General features: G+C 45.9%; 1 protein-coding gene across 2 annotated transcripts in view; it reads left to right on the forward strand.

Moving 5' to 3' along the window:
- Positions 1–23,875, forward strand: part of LOC135901077 (phosphatidylinositol 3,4,5-trisphosphate 3-phosphatase and dual-specificity protein phosphatase PTEN-like) — an 83,994-nt gene that overhangs the window by 32,078 nt on the left and 28,041 nt on the right. For both annotated transcript variants that reach the window (XM_065430753.2, XM_065430752.2), the window contains exons 7-9: positions 1,832–1,973; positions 17,576–17,754; positions 21,497–21,654. In XM_065430753.2, coding sequence (XP_065286825.1) covers positions 1,832–1,973; positions 17,576–17,754; positions 21,497–21,654 — 479 coding nt within the window. The remainder of the gene's footprint in view (positions 1–1,831; positions 1,974–17,575; positions 17,755–21,496; positions 21,655–23,875) is intronic.

The raw sequence follows: 23,875 nt of genomic DNA on the forward strand, positions 1-23,875 counted from the left end.
TCGAGTCACAAAGTGTGGGCAAAACACTTCCCACACCACTCGAGCCGATTGGCTCGAGTGGTGTGGGAAGTGTTTTGCTCATTGGAAACGCTACAGGTCAGCTTGGGACATGTCGATTGTACACGACCAACAAGTGAACGTGGTATACAGTCGCCGACCGTTTAGTCGGACCCCACGGGGACTGCGGAAATGTCCGAATAAACAGGTGTCCGAAAAAGCAGATTAAGAAAAAAAAAAGGAAAAGCAGACGGAATAATCGAGCATGTCCAAATTTTTGGAGTCCGAAAAATCAGTCGGCGACTGTATTGCATATTACCCAGGAGGTATGCAAGGCAGACAACTGCACCTCAGCAATAGTCTCCTGCAAAAATTACTAGAGAACTCCGGTGCCGCAATCCTTCAGCTACTGTTGTTCTAATGATGGGTAGTACTACATCTCTTCTTCCTTGTGGCTTATGTTCTTGTGGTGTTATTTATTACACTTAATTTTTCTAAATTTCCACGAAATCATTTTTCTAAATGCTTCAAGGCAATAAATTTCGGTGCATAAACGTAATGGTTGCAGATTGTTGTGTATTTATAACGCAACATTTTGTCGAAAAATCAATTTGCAAAGTTGCAAAGCAAGTTGAAGCCAGAAGCTTGGGCAAATCCATATTAGTACTACACTAAAACCTCGTTAATTTGGATTTCACGGGATTGAAAAAAATTTCCGAATTAACCGAATGTCGAATTATCAAGGGTACCAAGAGAACAATGAAGAAATGCTTACTATGTCAATACGCTTTTATTTACTGACAGAATCAGCAAGTCCTGTTTCTATTTTGCACAAAAGCAGTGCGAAAGCTGCAGTTCTCATCATTTCGTGACTGATAACTGACGACGAGTGGCGAAGGCCTCAAGATTTCCTTTACAGTGCGGCCGCAGCGCGCACACGCGCACCGCGGCCGCACTGTACACGCACGCACTGTCACAGTGGCACATGCACGCACACAGAGGCACACGCACGCACTGAGTCAAAACTAAACCATCATTTGCTGCAACTGCGGATGAAATCGCTGTCACTATCAATGCGATCATGGATAGCGACTACGCAGCTATGAAGGCACGTTGCCGACAAGGGCACCGAGTCGAAGTGGAGCTACTGCTGCAGATGAAACTGTAGCCACTATCAGTGTCATGATGGATGGCGACTACGCAGCCATGGCATACGGCCAACGACCAACATGGTGCTGTGCACGGCGGTAAACGCAAGAATAAAGGATTTAAGGGCACAAATAGGTACGAAGCATTCTGGCGTTGCTGTTATTCACGTAAGATTTTCACTGATGACTCTGGCGATGTGGACTCCATCGCTTCGTTTTGGTAGATGCAAACGCCATGTTTGTTCTTTTGCGTTGCACATTTGCAGCGCTCACCGAGCTCTGACAGTTTTTCGAATGACCCAATATGCGGCCAGATACGTCCAAATTAACGAGAGTTTCATTGCATTGAATAATGCATGCGCCTGCCGGGACCATAGGACTAGTCCGAATTATCCGATTTTCTGAATGAGCGAGGGTCGAATTAAGAATGTTTTACAGTATATAAAATCACTCCCATGCTGGCTTAAACCATCGAATTAACGAGGTTTTACTGTATTTAAAATCACTCCCATACCATCAATCATACTTGCAGCACCCAAAGATGCTAGTGCTCCTCTAGTAATTTTTGTGGGAAACTGTAGTCTCAGTGATCTGATCGGGGGTTCATATTAAGGACGTGTTGGTTTTGCTATTGTCATGCTGCCATTGCATTGTGATGGCACTTTCTGATAAAGTGTGCAATGCAGGGGGTGACAATCCCAAGTCAGCGGCGGTATGTGGAGTACTATGCCAAGCTAGTCAGCACACGTGCGGAGTACAACCCAGAGACGCTGGGGCTGCACTCGCTCTCTCTTGAGCCCGTGCCTACGTTCAACGGAGGGACCTGCTGTGAGTTGCACATCCTTTTGATTAGCTTGACCATGGGGGTGACCACTTTCAGTCGGGAATTTGAACTATTTGTTAAAGTGCACGCTGCATAGCTTTTTTAGTTTCTAAATACTTTCAAAAAATTTTAAAGGCAGATACTTTTATGTACCTCTGGCATGGGTAGAGGGTAGACATAGAATGTATAGCGTTTGTGCATTTCAGGGTTTGCTACTGCTTCTTTTCTTGTTATCATGGCCGTGCTTGCTGTTCATTCATGTTGTCTTTCTCTCCCTTTCTCTCTCTCTTGTTGGAGGAAAAGAAAGTGAGAAATATTGGAGTTCTTTAATGACCATATTTATTTTATTTTGTTTAGGGTTTAGGAGAAAGTGTACTGCATGGGTTCTATAATTTTAGCACTTGATGACTTTGAAGTGCTGCAAGATATTCTGTTCCACCTTGCATATTGTTTGAACAATACAGTTGGGCCTCAGTGTAACCAAGTTGTCTTTTCAGGTGATAACTTTGTTAAACTGAGGCTTTCTGTGTTGTTAGCCCCAAAATCTTGCTGGACTTCTAGACAGCTACTGGGGGATAGAACTTCGTCAATAAGCCGTTGTGAAATTTCCTGCAAGAAACACAAAGCAACTATTTTGTGACCAAGTGTGCTGGCCATCATCTTGATTTCAGTGAATGTTAAGTAGACTTGTGTGAATATCAGTATTTGGTTTGAAGCAAATAGTAATTAGTGTTGATAATTTTGAAGCAAATTGCTCAAATAGTTGTGGGATTTGCATACACTAAAAAAAGTTGGTTCTTTACTTGCCAACAAGGAAACTGATTTGTCTCTGGTGCTGTTAGTCAGATACAGACACATCACATACACTTATGATACCAGTTTTAAAGGGACCCTGAAACGATTTTGATTATATTGTACAAATGTACCGAGTCGTTAGAGTAGGTCTTTCTGATCATTAATTGACACATCTAAGTGCTCCGTGTAAGCGTCACCCTGTTGCGGGAATCGCACACACTGCGCAAAAGCGCCGCAATTCGCAGAAGAGCGCTGCATTGGCGGGGGCCACCACTGTCGGTACAAGGTTTGTCCGGATCGACAGGACCGATTGAAATGATAATCTAGCGCAAACAGAGGGAACGGCAACAAACACAGCGCATACTTCGTGAAGTGCGAAGATCGGTGGATATGCGGCGATGAATTTCACATCACTTCAACAGCTATCAATCTAACCCGCACACATTATCTCGGTGGTGATAACTGATGAGGCATCCGTACGAATATATTAACGGTATCGACCAGTATCCACATCGACTAGCGGCAAATTTTTGTCACGGCCGTACTGCCGAGATCATTCGGCCTAAACCGCTGCTTCATTGGGCTTGGGCGAACAAAAGTTACAGTTTGGTGCCGAATCAGCACAGATCTGTTTGCAGCAGCTGCCCGACACTCGGAAAACTGACTAACCGCATCGCAAACGAAAGCAACTGCACGGGATCATGACAAAGTTGTTCACGGCTGCCATCTTTGCGATACACCCTATGGCAGCTTCTCGTTCCCGACGCTGTGCGTAGACACGCGTCAGAATCTTTTTTGTAGCTTCGAGCAACCTGTCATAATACTAGCTTTTGATTTACACGGTGGGTGCAAAAGTGTACCATCCTCCCTTTCCCTCTTTTATCCACAAGGTGGATGAAAGAGTGAAAGGGGGGAAGGAGCGTTGCGCGAAGTTGCCATTATCCTCCCAATTTTTGAATCCTTGATAGGTGGCAGATCACGCTGACCCAAAGTTTTAGCAGTGCCGAGTTACCGTGCGGTAAGTGTGGTAATATTGTACTGGCTTGGGACTGCGTTTGTGCACACTTACTGTACGGCATACTAAACAGTAAAAAGTTGGTAAGGCTCGGCTCGTACTGCGTTTTGCGAGCCGAGCCGCCCGAAGTCAAAACATGTCCATGTCTCACATGCGTTTTCGCCATAGTAGGACCAAGGCACAAGCTAACTTTAATTCACTTTCTGCGGCATGACAAAGTGGCAGCATGTATGACAGCCCATCTGACTGGAAGGTAAACTTGAGCTGAATTGAGCTTGTGGTGGTACCCTTCGTAACAGACGAGTAATATACTCATGCTGAATGTGAAAAAAAAAAAAGATATTAAAGAAAGCAAAAATAATTGAAAACGAGAAAAATGAAAAAAGTTAAAACTTTGGGTTGGTGGCGCCATCTAGTGACGCAGAGTTTACTTAGAGGGGATGGAGAGTTTTTATTGCAGTAACTATATTCTACTTATCTGTAGGTGTAAAGTGTCAGCAGCGGTGCAATTGACAACAAACAGTCCTATTTTTATATATTGCTTAGACAAAAACACCTATGTAAAAAAAATGTTTGACGTGTTGTAGTACGAAGTGTCACAAAATGTTGCTACCGGCCTCGTGACTGGCGTCTACATTTGTCGTAACCCAGCACTTCAGTAAAGAATAATATGTGTATGAACAAGGTAAAGCTTTTTAGTGTTGGCCAAAATGGATATTTCGCATTCAGCGCATAGTTAATGTATTCTGCAAGGCCTGGATGTGAGCCACGATCATCATTATCACGTTACCGTACGCATCAAGCCACACACGCGGCTAAAACATCTTCAGTCATCGCGGTAGGTTAGTACGGAACATTAATACTATACCGCATACGGCACTTACCGTATGGTAATACGGCACTGCTAAAACTCTCTAATAAAATGGGACAAGCGGTGCCTGTTCTTTACCGACGGCACCGGCTACTCGCGGAGCGGTGATTGAGTCATGTGATGCGCAGTCCCTTCGTCTGTCACACAGATTGGCCGTACGATAACCGACCTGCTGTAAAGTTTAGATAGCCTTTCTGTATTTTGCAGGAAAACTGGAAAGCTAAACTTTCTGTGCAATAAATAAGATTGCCACACAACACAAGTCCACTATTAAACTGAGAACTTGTTGCTGGGCGAGTTGGTTGGGATCTAAAGAATATATTGTTGCGCCAAAAAAGTCTTCCCAAGTCTTTATTTTCCTTTTTTGGCGCAACAATGTGTTCTTTAAACTGAGAATGTCATTGGCACTCAGGGCGCCACTAATTCACTAGTTTCAGAGGGAAAAAAAGCACATGATTCTGTTCAACAAAAATATTGCAGACCTTAATATACTAGAACTGAGCTGTAATCAGCGCTGGCATACTAATTTGGTGTTCCCTTCAATAAGCCTAGACAGTGCTGCATATCTTTAATTCCATGTACCTAAGTTACAGATAGTGAGACACAGTCTTGTTATGAAATGCTAGGAGACTCCTGCGCATGTGCAGCACCGTATTTTCTTGCCAAAAAATTGTAATTAAATTTTGTGAAAAACTTTCTGGTATTTGATTTGACATTTGGCTTTTCTTTCTTGATTTGATTTAAAATCTACTATTCAGTGTTTGCATACCTCCAGTTATAACAATTAAATCTGGCTAACTGGGCGGGTGCGCCGAAAGGAAAAAGACCGCAAAATTCTACAAGTCGCTTTGTCACACTCCTCTTTGTACCGCACACCCCGTATTGAAATTGATTTGTTCATTATAGATCACAGGTTATATATAAGAAAGAGTTATATACAGAAGGAGGTCCTATAGTCAAAGACTGTATCGGGACTTCCTGTTTTTTATCAATATGTGTTTTCTGAAGCAGTGAGGAGAACTACAAGTAAAATCATATGTCATCATCATAAGGACGCACCTTTGTTGCATCACTGGCCTCACGTGCCCTTCTCCTCTCGGTGAGAGGGGTGAAAGGGAGAGGGGCAGCGTAGGCGTGCCTTGTGCGGCACAAAGGCAGGTGTGGCGAAGCGGGTCACACTTTTTTTCTTTTCCTGAATTTCGCATTCCCTTTCTTTCCGGCACAGGTACCCAGTAGCCGGATCTAATTGTTATAGCCAATAATGCAGCATAGGAACATTATTCTAAGCGGTTTATTTTACTGTAGAACACACTCAAAAGTTAACAGTGCATAAATTGGCTCGACTGTACTTTTTTCTGTCTACTTAAAATGTTTTAATATTTGTCCCCCTCTGCTTTTTTCATGCAACCCGGTTATAACAATTATCGGTTAGAACCACGAAATTTTCTTGGCACTTGAATGTTATAAGTGGGTTCGACTGTATCCTCATGCAAAAATGCAACGTCTACATGTCTTACATCTCCAACAGCATAGAAAATTTCTTTAGACTTTTGCTCACTGTTGTGCTTCAGTCTACTTAAAATTTCGTGGTGGTTGAGGCAGTGGGAGCATTTCGATTTCGCTCGCTGTGCATCATCACAATGTTGGGAAGTGCTACCTTGACTGCGCAACACCGGCAGATTATGTTGCGTTGCACAAATTCAGCTTCATGCATTTCGTCTACATGTGAGCATAATAAGGGGCGAGGCTACCCTGGAGACCGAACTTATTTTTTAAGATATCCAGATGAAACTTTCAGGGTACGTTCACACTACCGAACTATGAGGAACTGCAAAGTTTCATGAACATATGTTTATTAGTTCCAGAGTTATTGAGGTCTAACTTGGTGATTCATGTATATGCCTGAGTGAGAGCCTGGAGAAATGCCAGGACATCGTAGGAAGCTGAAATTCACTGTGATGATCCCTTGATAGATATCCCAGGGGCTAAAGAGCCCTTTTCTTTAATTTCCCCTCCAAAAAATTTTAAGGCAACATTGAATTTGATGTAGCCATTAATGACCACATTCATCAAAAATTAATTGCTTATTATAAATTAACTGCACCAGCTTTCAAAAAAAGAAGCCTGTTACCTCCTGGCAAAGTCATTCAGGAACAGAATAAAAAAAAAACGGCATGCAAATCTGAAAAGCGGTTATTGAGATATCGCCTTCCCCAGCACCACTACTAGCGAAAAAATCAATTCCGAGAAAACAGGCCTTAAAGTTGAACACGTGCTTTTTTTTTATTAGCTTTTAATTAGCTCTTGCGGCTCCAGGCACACTCAGTGTGTCGGATTTTCGACTGGCGACAGCCGAAAGCACAGTTCCGCCGCTGAAAAGCGTCTACGCAGTCGGCACTCGCTGCGGGAGATCGGAAGTTCGATGCTCGTAGAAGACGCATATCGCGCTCCCGTGCACCGAACATCTGCACTGTCTTGGGCTTTGCCGGCATCGCGTGCAGCGAAGCACTAGCGAAAAAAAAAAGCTGAGTGAATAATCTAAAAGATAGCGCAAGGCGATGAGCAGCGCGCAAGCTCATGTTGAGGCGGACGGAGCAAGGGCAACGACACGAACGCGGCATCAGCAGCCGCCGCCGCCCGCGCAGCAGCCAATGGTAGCCCGCGAGATTTGAACGCGCTGCTCCGGCCAATCAGCGCTCCGCATCACATCGCGGGAAAACGCCAATAGCGCCTCAACCGCGCCGACGATGCCATTTTGCAAGGCGGCAAAATAGAGACAAAGAATCCACGGTCAAAACGACACCAAGATGGCGTGGGCAGGCCGCATGGGCCGGGAATGGCGCGCGCGCGAAGTTTGACTTCATTTCGGCATTTGCGCGTGTTTTTTGGGCCGCGGTGGCCTCAAAAGTAGCGGTATTTTTGAATTAGGTGCTGATAATTAGGGAACAGGTAGTTTATTTGACATACAACCCAAAAATATGGTTTTTCAAAAATCGACCTTTTCGCGATTTTTCGGTTTTCAAGGGCCGCGTCCCCCCTGCTTTGTTTATTAAGCGTGCAAACGAACTTGGTAGGCGTGCTCGGCACTTTTGTGGTCCTCAATCTAGCCCACGTCCATGACCACCCGGGCCCGATCCTGTGGCAGTATGCAGTCCACCACAGTGCCTGCCTTGGCTGTTAGGCCTAACCAGCGTTGCTTCACTGAGTGTCTGCCACGGAAGTTACGGGTTAGTACTGTGTCGATGCAATTGCAGCAGTTGTACGGCTCTTGCGAAACCAAAAAAAAAAAAAAAATCATCTCGCCAATGAAAGTGAGAGTACATATCCTGAATGGCACTACATTCACGGCTACCAGTTTTAAGTATGCCGCCCGTGGATGTGTCTAAAAATTGAGCCAAACGCCTTATAGCACCCAGAACTTTGGTTGCTGTTATACATTGGTTCAGTAGGGAATGTGGTTGTGCCGCAAGATGAATGTTAGAATAGCCGAGCAGGGGCAGAAATTAGTACAGGACTGTAAACAAATTTGTCTTTGCATTGTCCCGACTATGAGGTATGCGATCCAACTTGCTCACCAAAACTGAAACTGTTGATTGTACATGTTTTTTAAAAGTTAAAAATTTTTGTATATATAACCCGTACCAAAGTATTTCTTTAAATATAACAATGGAATTGGGATGTGGCTTATATGCGAATTTTGCCCTGAAATGTGGCTTCACAGTAGCACGGGTCATGCTGCTGTTAAACTGCACCTTTAGGTCAAAGTTCTCCACATAAGCGTCACCGAAGAGGTGGGGAGCAGAGTTGCTTGCCAAAAATAGGGCATGAACGATCCTTGTATCTGCAAAAGGAAGCTGTTTTTACAAAGATTTAACTACTTTTGTATGTAGATATTTCTGTGGGTGATCCGCAGGTATTTTTAATTTTTTAAAATTTGTTTCTGGTGTGCTGTAATTAAAATTGTGGTTTATATAGGGAAGGGGGTTATATGCGGAAGAATACGTAAATTAGTTCATTTTGAATACTTTGGAGACTTCGAATACTGAAATTCGAGTCAAGGCGGATGTCGAATAGCATAATATTCACTTGAATATTTGAAAATATTGAATATTTGCACAAGCCTAATGTAAAACATGTACAAGATAAGAGCAAAGCTACATAATGTGTTGCATCTATTGCTTTGACCAGCTTTTGGATGCTTTTATGTGCATTATAACTTAACAGCCGATGCTAGCAACTAGATTTCGTTTGTTTACAGTACTGTAGTGAAGTCTAGTTACCTAGTAATACATGAGGCTGCAGCATATGCTACATTGACCAACGACAGCAACAAAAACTTGACTTGTCCTTGGTGTGTCACGAACAGAAAAAAAAAAGAGGAAAAGGCTCTTGACATTACTGGTAGATAGCAAAAAGAAAAGGCTCCTGTGTGTCCTGCATGCTGTAAAGAAAAAAAAAGAAGATTCCTTCACTTGCAGTACCTTCAGCCCTTTTCATTTTTTTGACTAAGCGTGAAGCTTGACGGTACATTCTCGTTTCTAGATTTTAGATTTTTCATCTTAGGGTGCTTGATTGTGGTGCATGAAAGGAACATACCAGGTGTGGGCTCTGTTACGAGGTGACAGATGTTCCTGTGGTGCATTTTATTTTTGTCAGCTTTCAGATATCAGTAAATGGAGGCTCAAATATGCCAACAAAATTGTGAATAAGACATTGTTTTTGTGGATGATATTGGTGAAAGTTTACAATATTTAGATCTTGCCTTTAAGGCATCTTTTCCCCTCAATAATTTAAATTGACGGATTCACTTGTGAAGAGCTCAGAACTAGGGGCATGCAAGTATTTGAGCTTAAGATTTGAAAATTGTATGCTGGCTGATAACTAACAGTGATTTTCAAATACAGCAGAACCCCTCTAATATGTTTTCCACGAGACCGCAAGAAAAAAAACTTAATAGCTGGGAAATGTATTATGTGAACGTGCTCTTTGGGTCATGCAGACGTGCTGTTAAATATTAAAACAGACAATATGCACATATCAGCCTCTATAGGATATACTGTCACCAGACTTGACGGGAGGCTGCCTAAAAGTTTGAATAATCGGGAGTTTGAAGTATCGGATTCGACAGAGAATGAGTAATATTCGTGTCACATGGGCATCCACAAACTCTTTTAGGATAAGGGAGCGCGAGACTTCCTAAGGGAGTTAGACCTCAGGGAAGTTGTGGTGGTGTCACACAGCCAATAAGGAGTTTTTAAAGGTAGCTGCCAGAGGTGCATTCAGCGGTGTTTTGTTTTTGTACAAGTACAAGAATGTAACTTCTCATTATGGCCATAGCTATTATACCGTAAAAACCGGAATATAGGTCGAACTTTTTTTCACAAAACCATCGCGAAAAGTCGACCCTCGACTTATATACCGGACATTGGCGGAAAAACTACGGAAGTCTTGCAACAATGGGCGGATGAAGTAAACAGCCGCCATCGCCATCAGCAGCAGCGCGGCGTACAAAGCACTAAGATTGATCATGTTGAAAAATACCACTATTTGGGCATATGGCTAAACGAGGGCAAAAAGTACTTGGAAGAACAAGAAAAAACTATGATTGAAAAAGTGAAAAGGAACTCAGCTGTAATGAAATACAAGGCACTTTGGAACTATAATAGGTACGAGGTGGTTAGGGGCGCATGGAAAGGGGTTATGGTACCTGGCCTCGCATTCGGAAATTCAGTACTGTGCATGAAATCGGAAGTTCAGGCATGCATGGAAACGAGACAGAGAAGTGTAGGCAGGTTGGCCTTAGGAGCACACGGGAACACCCCTAATGAGGGAGTGCAGAGGGACATGGGATGGACGTCATTCGAAGGTAGAGAGGCAATAAGTAAACTAAAATTTGAACAGAGACTCCCAGCACTGGAGGAAAAAAGGTGGGCAGGAAAAGTGTACAAATATCTGTACATGAAAAGTTTGAACACAAAGTGGACACTCAGAACGAGGAAGCTGAGGAATAGATACCTACAGCCGAGGGAGGGGGTCCAACGTGGTTCAATTGTGGGAAAGGAGGTGAAGGAGACGGAAAGAAAAATGTGGGAAGAAAGAATGCTCGGAATGCCATCGCTATCAATGTATAGGTCACAAAAACAGGAGATTAAGAGAGAGCTCTTATTTGATAACCCGCGGGGCAGCTCACTATTATTCGAGGCTAGGACGGGGGTTTTGAGAACGAAAACATACAGGGCTAAATTTAAAGACCTGGACCTTCGGTGCACAGCTTGCGGAGCCGAAATGGAGACCACTGAGCATGTAGTGATGAGATGCACAGACCTTCGCCCGACCCTGGCAGAGGGAACAGTGACAGATATGGAAGGGGCATTGGGTTTTCCCGGGGAACGAGGGCAAATAGACGAAAAAAGAGTGGCAGTAACGAAGGGGAGGCTAGAGGATTGGTGGAGGAAGTCAAGGGATAGATAATACCATAAATCGGGGACATAATGTTTCATGATTTTGGCTTCTAGCGCGAAGTGAAACACGGAAAGGGGTTATGGTACCTGGCCTCGCATTCGGAAATTCAGTACTGTGCATGAAATCGGAAGTTCAGGCATGCATGGAAACGAGACAGAGAAGTGTAGGCAGGTTGGCCTTAGGAGCACACGGGAACACCCCTAATGAGGGAGTGCAGAGGGACATGGGATGGACGTCATTCGAAGGTAGAGAGGCAATAAGTAAACTAAAATTTGAACAGAGACTCCCAGCACTGGAGGAAAAAAGGTGGGCAGGAAAAGTGTACAAATATCTGTACATGAAAAGTTTGAACACAAAGTGGACACTCAGAACGAGGAAGCTGAGGAATAGATACCTACAGCCGAGGGAGGGGGTCCAACGTGGTTCTATTGTGGGAAAGGAGGTGAAGGAGACGGAAAGAAAAATGTGGGAAGAAAGAATGCTCGGAATGCCATCGCTATCAATGTATAGGTCACAAAAACAGGAGATTAAGAGAGAGCTCTTATTTGATAACTCGCGGGGCAGCTCACTATTATTCGAGGCTAGGACGGGGGTTTTGAGAACGAAAACATACAGGGCTAAATTTAAAGACCTGGACCTTCGGTGCACAGCTTGCGGAGCCGAAATGGAGACCACTGAGCATATAGTGATGAGATGCACAGACCTTCGCCCGACCCTGGCAGAGGGAACAGTGACAGATATGGAAGGGGCATTGGGTTTTCCCGGGGAACGAGGGCAAATAGACGAAAAAAGAGTGGCAGTAACGAAGGGGAGGCTAGAGGATTGGTGGAGGAAGTCAAGGGATAGATAATACCATAAATCGGGGACATAATGTTTCATGATTTTGGCTTCTAGCGCGAAGTGAAACACGGACGGTCCGTGTTTCACTTCGCGCTAGAAGCCAAAATCATGTTACCGTACCAACTCGCCCAACTGTCTATCCTTTTACACAATGTTTCCTCTACTGTTTTAGATAGTTATCTTGGGGGGAGGAGGGGAGTAAAAGCTGGGTTGAGAAAAAGAGGATATAAAGAAAGGTAAAAAGAAAAGAATAATAATAAAATAGGATGGGGAGCAAAAGGCTAGGTGGCGCCAGCCACCGCCCGTTACCAAGGGTATAGCCGCCATCCATCCATCCATCCATCCATGGCGGCGTGGCGACGTTGTTGCTCCGGCATTTTGCGTTTCCATTGTCGCAAAGTTATATGAATTAAAGGCTGCATTTTCGTTTTGTTTCGAGCGGAAGCTGATGTCAATTCACCGTCGCCTTCAAGAAAAAGGCGATTGAGTACGCGGAAGCCCACGGCAACCTGGCGGCACAGCGCGAGCTTGAAGTATCCAAAAAGAGCATTTGGTAGTGGCGGAGGCAAAAGCAACGTATTACAAGTGTCAGCAACCAAAAGAAAACGTCATTTCGTGCCGGATCGCAGCGGACTGCAGAACTGGAAGGCAAGGTTGCGGAGTCCGTCGGAGAGCTGCGTGTAAGATCGCTGCCTGTGACTGCCGAATGCATCCGTTTGAAAGCGGTAGAGATCGCACGCGCCTATGGACTGGGCAGCGAGAAGCACTCGTCATCCGACTCTGATAAAAGGCGTTGCTCTGATTCGGAGTAGCGCTTGCGCACTTCGTGCCCTTCTGTGTACTGTACACCCGACGAATTTTTAACAGTGTCGCGCGACCATCGGCCCGCGTGTTTGTCAGCACCTTGTCATCACGGCATGGAGCGGCGAAATAGCGAAAGTAAGGGCATGTGTACACATGCGCGTATCTCGTTTGTTTCGCTGCTCAGCGCCGTTAATACGGTGTTGACAAGCACGCGGGTCGATGGTCGCGCGATACCGCTAAATACTTGGCCAGGTGCACATGCGAGCAGCATTTAAATAAATACTGTCACCATTGTGCAACCCCCTGAATCGCATTTGTTTCACGGTAAGGGTGTCATGTCTTTCGGTACTTTTGCCATTGAAAAATATTTTTTTCATTTTGAGAATTCGTTAGTTGGGGGATCGACCTATATTCCGGTCCGACCTATAGTCCGGTTTTTATGGTAATTACCGCTCCTTCCATAAAAATAGTATTCAATATCTTTGATGCGGAAAAGGTACACCTTGTTAAAAATTGGAATGCGCTCTCTTAACGTACCAGTGCTGACAGCAACGCTAGCTGCCCTGTGCTTATCTGTGTTTTCCTTTGCGGCATGGCGAGTTGGCTCTGCATTCTGCTCCCCAAACTGCTGCAAACTATACTGTAACGCAACATTTCGTGCATGGTGACATCCTGAGCTTTCCTTTTATTTTGTCTACTATGCCTGTGCCAATCGTGAGTGACCAGACCGAGCACTGCACGACTAGCATGACAAAGGCTATGTTTACATGAACCCGACACGAGTGGGTTGAGTTAGAAACCGGGCTGACCGAGCCCGATGTGACTGCGTTTACGTGAATTGCTTCTGACGAGTCTTGGACAACGACGGCACATAGCGCCAAGCCGAGACATCAAAGCATTTGAACTGGTCTTCTGGTTCTCACTACCGTCTGCAGCAGCTCTATATTGTGGGTCTTATCGCTACGTTGAGGTTGCAGTGCCTTGTCTTGACCTTGTCCAGATACTATTCCTGCTGCTGGCACGTAAATCGTGACGTCCTGGTGTTCCCGTGCAAGTCTCAGCGCTGGTGGGCCGGACCTGTCCGCACGTGTTTACATGCACACTATGAACTGGTCGGTCTGAGTCAGCCTACCCCATGCAGTCGAGCTGACTCAGCCCGACTTGACACTTGTTCAGTCTGATCGGCTAGCGTTTACACAAACTCAACAGGCATATTTCAGCCCGACAAGCCGACTTGACACGCTTCTGTCGGGTTCATGCAAATGCCCTGAAAGATGAGAAAAACATGGCACCAAGCGGCCCAAGTCTAGAGTATTGTGCAGAAGCAAGCAAACTGTTGCTGACTTGTGCTTGAACTTTTATTTAATTCAATAGAAACATTCTAAACACATGCAACATTAATTTTAATGCAAACAATAATTAAATTATCAGTTTTACAAGTATGGGTACGAGAATACTCCTTTCAGCCGCTGAAGGAGATCGCCATCTCCCTTGACCAAAAGCTCTGTTAAACTCCCTTAGTGGAAAGGTGATCGTGTAACTCTGAGTGCGTCTCTCCAGATAAAGACAGCAGAGTGAAAAGGAGTTTGCAGATGCCCATGTGTCAGTGGTATAACTTATTCCTTGAGTGGCCAAAAAAGGTGCCATATTCTCGGATGATCCCTTTTGGAAGATTTCGCGTGACTAGCTCCAGACGTATCAGCATCTACGAGTAGGAGCATTCTTTGCGCAGGGCCAAGCACTCTATCGCAATGCCAGAATCACTTTCGCCCGTCCGTGCTTTTGGTGCTATGAAACTGAAAGTAGTATCTTCGAAAGTGATCGTCCGAGTATGTGGCCCAAGTTTATGTGTTGCTGCCTGCACATACATGCCTGTGACCTGGTCAGCTTGTATTTCTACCATTGTCGTGCTGTCGCTATATATAGACGAAAGTACAGTCATTGCGACGTTGGGGTGGATGTCTCATCTTCCCTTTATTAATTACTTCTCTTCACCTTGCGGGTTTCCGCAGAACCATTATGCCAAGACAGTGAGTCACGTGCCAACCTTAATTTTCTTGTCCAGTGTTCCTGTTATAAACCAACAAATGATACTTGTCAAACTTCTTGTTCCTTGTCCAATGTTCCTGCTCTAAACCGACAAATGACGCTTGCTACCTGTCATTCAGTGTTGGCTGAAGACATTTAGCCAGAAACTTCACACTCAATGCTGAAACTTGGCAAGAAAAAATTATTTTTTGTTATGTTGTCTGTACGCAACACTTGTCAATAAAAGGTCGAGGGTGCCTTGAAACACTTTTTTAACATAATAAGAAAACATTGCCGATCTGTTGCTGTTGTATCCGACTATAGTAGAGATCGAAAGAGTGAGGAAGCTGCTGATGGGGCTGATAACTATGTCTAGCTTCGCTTGTGCTTTGAAGGATTAGAAAAATTCTTGTGGCAGGAGGTTCGGGAGGTGGCATAATTTAATAGTAATCTCATTCTAAGAAAATGTTAGAGCTGTGTTTCAGGGCCACTTTGAAACCTATTTGTGACTAAATGCAATCCGCAGTTTGCCTTCAACAAGACTTGTGACAAAACATCACATACCGTATTTACTCGCGTAATGAACCCACCTTTTTTCCAGATAAGTTGACATAAATTTGGGGGGAGGGTTCATTACGCGGGGAAAAAAGATTTAGATATTTTTTAGGTCGAAATTTCATGTCACAATAAAGATAGGAAAATCGCAATCCCAACCTTACCTTTATAGTAAAAACACGTACGCGATGAATGTGAATTAAAAATTCATTTTTATTTTCATGCTGCTGGCTGCTTATGGTCTGTCTCACTCGGGCTCGCTATCTGAATCCATGCTTCCACTCATATCGCTTGCGACTTCGTCGGCGTCGTCGTCTTCCCACAGCGCGTCGTCTTCACTGCCGTCGAGGCTGTTGGAGATGCCAGTCTTTTTGAAGCTGCGGACGACCATCTCGCTGGGAATCACACTCCATGCTTCTAGAATCCATCGACAGAGCATGTCGATGGTGGGCCTTCTAATCTTACCTGCGGGAGTCAGGTCGTGGTTTCCCGCGGCCATCCACTCTGTATAGAGCCGGCGCACGTTGTCCTTAAAGGGCTTATTAATGGAAACATCAAGGGGCTGCAGCACTGATGTCAAGCCACCTGGGATGATAGCGAGGTCCGTGCGTAACTTGCTCATTCGGCAGTGGACATTTTTTTCCAGATGGCCGCGGAAGCTGTCCATAACAAGCAGCGATGGCAGGAGAAGAGCCCTGGGCCGCCGTCCCCAGACTGTTTTCAGCCAGTCGGACACCAGCTCGGCCGACATCCACCCTTTCTCCTGGGCGCGAATGTGGATACCGGCAGGAAGAGTTCCCTTTGGCAGAGTCTTTCTTTTGAAGACGACGAACGGCGGCAGCTTCCTGCCGTCCGCTGTTACAGCTAACATCACGGTGCACCGCTGCTTCTCGGCGCCCGTCGTCTTAACCTGCACACTTTTCGCACCTTTCATATCGACAGTGCTGTTTCTTGGCATGTCAAAGTTTATAGGCGTCTGGTCCGCGTTCCCGATTTGCGACAGCAGGAACTTTTTGTCCTCACGGATCCGAATGACAAAGCGGTGGAAATCACGCACTTTGTCCCCACAGTCTGCCGGCAGCCGCTGGCATAACGTAGTACGCCTTCTGAGGCACAACACGTTCCGGCGCATGAAACGAGTCGTCCAACCACTGCTCGCCTTAAATTCACTCGCGGCAATGCCGTGACTTCTTGCAGTGGCCCGCGCGTGATTCTGTATCAGCTCGTGGGATACGGCACATCCTTCGTTGCGGAGCCTCTTCACATAGCTCAGAACTTCTTCCTCGACGCGAGGAAACTTGCCCTGCTTCGGCCCGCGAAAGGCCCGGCGATCTTTCTTCGTCGCTCTGAGTTCCTCTTGTTGATTCCTCCAGTAGCGCACACGCACGGGGTCTACACTAAAATGCCGTCCAGCCGCGCGATTGCCATGCCCCAAAGCATGCTCCACGACTTTGAGCTTAAAACCGGCCGTGTAGCTAGCGTTACGCCCCATCGCACAACGCGCAGAAAATGCACAGCACGCACGAAATAATGCAAAGGTCGTAGCGAAGCACTTAAACAGCAACAAAATAGGACTGGCGAAATGGCGACCGACGCTGTCCAAGTGCGTTGTCTTTACTTCGTTCTGCCGCCGCCGCGCATGCATGGCGCTATAAGCAGAGGTTTGCTTTGCATTTAATAGATGGCACTCGGCAACCTGCATCATCATCATCATCATTGTAAAAAAAAAGAATCTAGAGAAGTTTGACAAATTGGTTCGAGAAATACAAAGAAAATAGCCGAGCGTGGTGGAAACTGCCATCACCCCATTTCAAAGAGGACGCCCCAGTAAAGCCCTTTGCGCATCCACCAACGAATCATGCAAGGTCAATGAACGATCAACGAAAGCGTGCAGTCGACGCCCGCGTCACCCGCGTTCGCGTCGCCGGTGTTCAGCATCGTTGGCTTCAAATGATGTTTATTTTATCACTGCGCGATCAGACAATTTTATGATCGTCGACAGTCGACAGCGCCGGCCAATTGAGCCGAGATAACGCGAACATGCTGAACACCGACCCTGCGGGCGGGTGCGCGTTATTTACGCGACGTAAAAAAAAAAAAAAAAATTCAATTTTCAACGACAAAAGTGGGGGGTGGGTTCATTACGCGAGTGGGTTCATTACGCGAGTAAATACGGTACTGCTTCGACTGCTGTATTTATGCCATTGTATAACATTCCTTGGTTTTGAATATTGCAGCGCCATTCTTCCTGGTTTGGAAGAGTGAAGCCAACACCATGGAGAAGTTGTACGGATCTCCTGTGCTCGAGGGACGTAAAGGCAACTCCTCGTCGCTATGCTTCCACCTAGGACGCCCAGTGGCCCTCAAGGGCGACATCAAAGTGGAGGTCTACAACAAGCCCAAAATGATGAAGAAGGTGTGTGCCACTGCTTCCTGAAAGCAGCGTACAGTAGAACCTCGTTCATACATTTTTGAAACACGAGAAAAAAGTGTGCTAAGCAGGAAAATGTATGACGTGAACTCACTAAAAAAAATCTGTGCTTGTAGTTTTTTTGCTTTTGTTTGGCAGAATCAGCCGTAGTTGACATCTATGTATTGTGAAGTGTTGCACGAATCATTGCGGCACAAGACGCTGACGCATGCCGAGCTGATGGAAGCCCAGCCAGGCGCAATCGAATGAACAGCAAAATCGAATAGGAGATATTCAGTTTGCTAATCGAAGTATTAGAATGTTCACTATTCCATTCGGTGATGTTCGAGTATTCTCACAGCCCTGCTTATTGCCTATTAAATGTATGTGCTTTCAACAGTACTACGCCACACACGCTGGAGCTCCACCCGGGCGCCGAGCAAAATATTTATTACTGTTGCTTCTAAAAGAATAAAATGTACTGGTACTAGGTAATCCAATGTGCTAGTTGTAAATATGCAGCTAGTTTTTCTCTGCATACCGTATTTACTCAATTCTAACGTGTCCTCAATTGTAACGTGCACCCGTTTCCCTGACAAAAAAAAGTCCATTCCAGTATCGCACACCTCATGCTTTTATACAGAAATACAACTTTTTTGCCTTTGGCAAAACAGATATACAGTGAAACCTCGTTAAACCGTAGTTGGCCGGAGCACAGAAAAAGTGCGTACTAAATGGTAGTACTACTTAACCGAAATAGCACGAGATCGCCCACTTACCTGTCTAAAACGGAACTCAGAGAGGGTGGAATGAGAGGGGAAAAAAACATGTAGTATTTATTCACTTCGCACTACAAAAGTGTTATTTTCATTTGATGCCGCAGCGGCCTAGCAGTGACAACACCAATCTCAAAACTTGCTGAAGCTGCAAGCCAGCTTTTCAGCTAGCCCCCTCTTCTCGGCGAACACTCGCATGGGAGATTCCTAGTTCACGTTACGTATTCTTCGTGCACGCGCACGGTATCGCTGCAGAAGTCGCGGGGCGCCGTTTTCATTGCGGGGTGCTGTTCTCGTCGCGATGATTGCATTCATGAGGCTGACGTAACGCATAGCTTCTACCACTCTCGAGCCTGAATTGCCTGTGCTGGCGCTTTCTGTGTCGTCCTCATCACTCGCTAGTCTTCACTTCGGTAACAGAGGCAACAATGGCAAAAAGTTGAACCTCATAGCCAACATCTCTTTCAGGTCGCAGCAGCGCCGCCGAGCACCTTCTTTGCAATCCAAATGCCACACACCGTAGTCAATAGCAGATCCCTGTCACGTACCAGTGCTGACTTCTTTGTGTCACGTTCCATAGCACGAGTGATGTCTAATTTTTCTTCTATGCTGAGCACCCGGCGTCTTTTTTATTCGAGCTTCGGCATGATGCAAGTCCTTGGTTGCACGGTTGCACGGCGCCGAAATGATGTTGATGTTGATGTGGCTTCACGCGCAAACGCGCAGGGCGCTTGGAGGCTGTTGTTCCGATTTCTGAGGCTTGTTGTTCTGGCGGGCTGCCCGATGGAGACAACGCACCGCAGTGTTTGCACGACGAAAAGTGAAAACACTACGTGTTAACAGATACGTACGCAATAAGCAGGTACGGTATATGCGGATACAAAACACATTATGTTCAATGGCCGCTGAGTCGGGGATTTGACCTTACTACCTTTAAAACAAAGCTACTGTTCAAGCGGGTACGGTTTAACGACGTTTTACTGTACTTGCAAAATATTATTTTTCCCTTTCTGTAATAATTGACCTTTGCATGTAGTTTGAGTGGATGATTTAAAATTTTTGATGAAATGTAGCATGACTGACTACACTAAATTAATATTGAATTACTACGGAATTATGATGGGTCACTATAAAATGCTCAGTCATTCTCCCCGCTTGACTCTCTTTCTATGTAGTCTCCAGCACTTTAGCATAAAATTATGTAAATGTCACACATTCGTTGACAGTCGATCATAATTTGTGGCTGAAAGGTTTAAAGGGACCCTGAAACGATTTTGGCGATTTTCTACAAACGTACTGAGTCGTTAGAGTAGGCTCTTCTGATCATTAATTGATGCATCTAAGTGCTCTGCGTAAAGCGTGTAATTTATTATAAGGTTTTAAAAATACCCGTCGCTGCCGATCGCAGCGCACTGCTCGGCGGAATTTTAAGCCGCCCCTACCCATATGATGCAAATAACCCATATTACGTCACATGGGCGAGCTATCTGATTGGCTGACCAGGGCACGTGGTCGATAATTTTTCCAACTTTATGGTGAACAAATGATGCTCGTAATAGTTGGAATGTTAGTTACTTTGTTTTTGTAAAAAGAAAATAACTTAAAGAGAATACACAAGAATAGTTTTTTAGTACACTTCAGCACTTCCGGCACACAGCAAGTGTCGTCTGCTTGTGTTACAACGTACTCCATTTTGACGAGAGCTCCGCGGTCAGAGTCGGTCTCAGTCTTTTTGCGAGCACTATGATTCGACTTTGTTGCCTTGTGGACTGCAAACCTAGCGACCTGCAAACCGCGAGTCCAGTATTAGGGCAAACGCAAGCGCAAGGGGACAGGGTCTGGCCGCTTCACTGTGCCGGGATGAGCCACGAGATGATCAGAAGGGCAAATGTGAACGGTCTGCACGGTGCAGCCACCTGGTGGCATAGAGCTCAACCATACACAGTAGCAGCAACGAAGTGTATTCTTTGCTGCTGGTGTGTATTTTTCGCAGGAGTGTAATCATCAACACGTTGATTTATAAATGTTTAAAATGCTTTACACTTGGTTAGAGCAATATTAGCGCTTTGTTTGAGTGGTTAAGCGCTGCGCCAGCAAGTGTCTGGACCGTGCAGACCGATCAGGCTGCTCACGTACGTCTACGCTAAAGTTCCTTCATCAGCTTGAGTTTATGCCTCCAGTCATTTGCCGAAATGACCAGCTTGCCTGTTTTTAGCGGAGTACCGGACACGTTCGGCGCTACGACAGAATGCTCGCTACGCACGCTGCTTCGATAGCTCTCGGTCGACGGCCAAGCGGCTATCGGAGAGGTCTCGCGCGGGAGGGGGCGTGCTCCTAAACAACCGGAAGTAAGCGATGTGACGTCGCATCGTGACGCTAAACCAGTGAAGGCGGAGCTTAGCGCCGCTCGCTCGGCGAGCGAGTTGAGGAGGAAATGCATAGCTAGGGAGGAGGGTAACTTCTAATCGCTTGCAGCTCCATTAATACGTAACGCTTCACTTAAATTGTGGTGCGAATGTTCTACTTAAGCTGTACCCTACGCGCCTACAAAATTTGTCCGAACCGTTTCAGGGGCCCTTTAAGATATCAGAGTGGAGGTACTGCTCTGCTTACCTGCTCACAGTAGAATGAAAGTGTTGGTGTTGTGGCCGTGGTGGCCATCTCTCTTGAGGTTTAGTGTAATCACCAGCATCTCGGTTTTGTTTCTCTGTTTGTGTGCTGATTATTATTTGCAAGAATATTTCTATAACTCATTAAGCAATTATATATAAAAACATATAAAGGAAATTGGAAGTGCTGAGTGGTCGTCCTACTTGTCTGTCTGCTCTGAAATCACCCGCAAAGTGTCTTTTTCCTTTTTCTTTCCCATTCAGTTTGGGAGGAATATTGGTTCAACCTACTACAGTGCTCCTTTAGTATGTTCAGCCAGAGGTTGCTGGCTTTTGCATCACTTGTATTTAATGTTCATGCAGGAAAAGATGTTCCAGTTCTGGTTCAACACCTTCTTTGTACCTCCAAGCTGCAATAGTAGCAGTGGTGGCAGCAGTGTAGGGCGAGGTGACGCACACTCACACCCCAATGGTGTTGCAGGAGGAGGAGGAGGAGCAGCAGCAGCACCTGCAGAGCTCAGGTGGGAACTGCCTGGTCAACTTTATTAAGGTGAAAGCCTTACGGGGGGACGACGCGGCCTTTGAAAATCGAAAAATCGCAGAAAAAGTCGATTTTTTTAAAGTTACATATTCGGGCAGTATGTCTTATAAACTACCATTTTTGTAAATATCAATGTCTAATTAATCGCGAGACTATTTCAAATAAAGTTTATAACGAGCTGCGACAGCCCTCAAGCAGCGAGCGCGAGCACTCAAAATACCACTACTTGGCGCGAATGCCATTTCTCCACTGCTCCCCTGAGCGCCGCCATTTTGGTGTTGTTTTGTTTGTGCATTCTTGTGCTTATTTTTCCCTGCCACCCGCGGCTGCAACAATAGCGCAGGAGAGGTATAAATCGCTCATGATTGGAGGGCTCGCGAGAGCTTTCAAGTTTCCCACGGCTGAGATGCGAAGCTGAGATTGGGTGAAGCGCGCACTCTTCAAGGACGCGGGGAGCCCGCAACTGCCATTGGCTACTGCGTGCGATGACGTAGTGGTCTCCTGCATAATGCGTCCGGCCGTCGTCTGCTTTGGCTCCCTTTGTGTGTTCCGCTTGCCATCGTCTATCTTTGCATACGTTCGCATATTCTCCCAATTTCTTCTGTCTTTACGAGACGATTTTCAACCGTCTTTACGAGACCGCTGTTGCGTTTAGCCTGCCGATTGTTGTGCAGTCGGCCACGATGCACCCAAGGAAACTCGAGATGTTGCACGTGTTCAGTGCAAGGAAGGGTTCTATGAAGCTCGCTTGCATGGCGAAGCTTGCCGCTCGCTCGTGCGCCGACGATGATCGCACTGATAGTTCCTATGGGGCAGCTTTTGCTTCAGCTATGCAAGAGCGTAGTTGCGTCGACGCTTCTAGCAACGTGACTCCTGCTACGGCGCAAGAATTTGTCGTGACGAGTGCGCCTGGTGTCTCATGCTCATTGACAGCCGCTTCCACATCCTCTCTTTCATCTGTCTCGGCAATTGCAATCGCGTCGTCCACTGTGCACTTGAAAACACTTTTACAGTAACACATAGTAGCAGTAATGAAGTGTATTCTTCTTTGCTGCTGGTGTGAAGTTTTTGCAGGAACCTAATCGTTAACATGCTGTTTTTGTAAATGTTTAAAATATTTTACACTTGGTTAGAGCAATATTTGCTCTTTGTTTGGCTAGTTAAGCTTTTCGCCAACAGGTGGCTGGACCGTGCAGACAGATCAGGCCGCTCACGTACGTCTATGCTAAAGTTGCTTCATCAGTTTGAGTTTATGCCTCCACGCATCCATCGAAACACCCAGATCGTTTGTGGTTACCATAATACCAGACACGTTCGGCACTGCGACAGAATGCTCTCGTTTGGGGTTGACTGCCAGGCAGCTGCCAGAGAGGTTGGTGAGGCTTCGTGCGCTCAGTCCTAGAGAACCGGAAGTAGACGACACGATGTGCCATCACGATGTAGAGCCAGGGAAGTGTTTTTACCAATCGTGTTTCTTACCAATTTTAACATGTCATTATTTCGCATGATTGGCGATGCCTCCAGGACACCAAAGCGGCAACAGGGACACAAAAGCTGGAAGCAGGGTGGCTTGTGGGTTGGGGGCGATCGGCTGTCTGCATTTGCGGACAGCCCATTTTGCATGCGAACACCCCCTGGCACGCTTCGGCCTCCGCGGCCCCAACCCACGGACTGCCTTGCTTCCAGCTTTGATCCCCCCGCTACCCCATGGGTGCCCTGGAGATCCTGCGCCGCCTGCTTTATTATAACCTCAGGTGCTCTCCTGAGGCCTCCGTCTGCTGGCTATGTGTGCCCTCCTGGAGCAGTGCTTGTAAAAAGTCCAATCTTATACAACACCAGTCAGAACCTTGCTCCTTCAGGCACACTGATCACCAAATGGGGCGTCCGTGCTCACTGCCTCACCGTGCGGGCAGCCAGCGGCGGAGCATAAAACAAACTCGATCGCACACCGCAATGCTGGTATGTCTTGCTCGCTCTTACTTGCGCTTGCGCACAAACGGCTGGCGATCCCTAAAATGAACGTCTCGTGAACTTTCCGCTGGTGTGTTGGCTCAACGCACATGCGCCACTGCAGGTATGTGCTCCATTCAATTCGACTCCTTTAATTCAAACATTTTCAGGCCCCTCCGAGTTCGAATTATCGAGGTACCACTGTATAAGTATAGGTGCTGTCCTGATATGTATCCCAGCGATCCTTTCCT

Source organism: Dermacentor albipictus, chromosome 1 (genome assembly GCF_038994185.2).
Source record: "Dermacentor albipictus isolate Rhodes 1998 colony chromosome 1, USDA_Dalb.pri_finalv2, whole genome shotgun sequence".
In the NCBI taxonomy this organism is placed as follows: Eukaryota; Metazoa; Arthropoda; class Arachnida; order Ixodida; family Ixodidae; genus Dermacentor; species Dermacentor albipictus.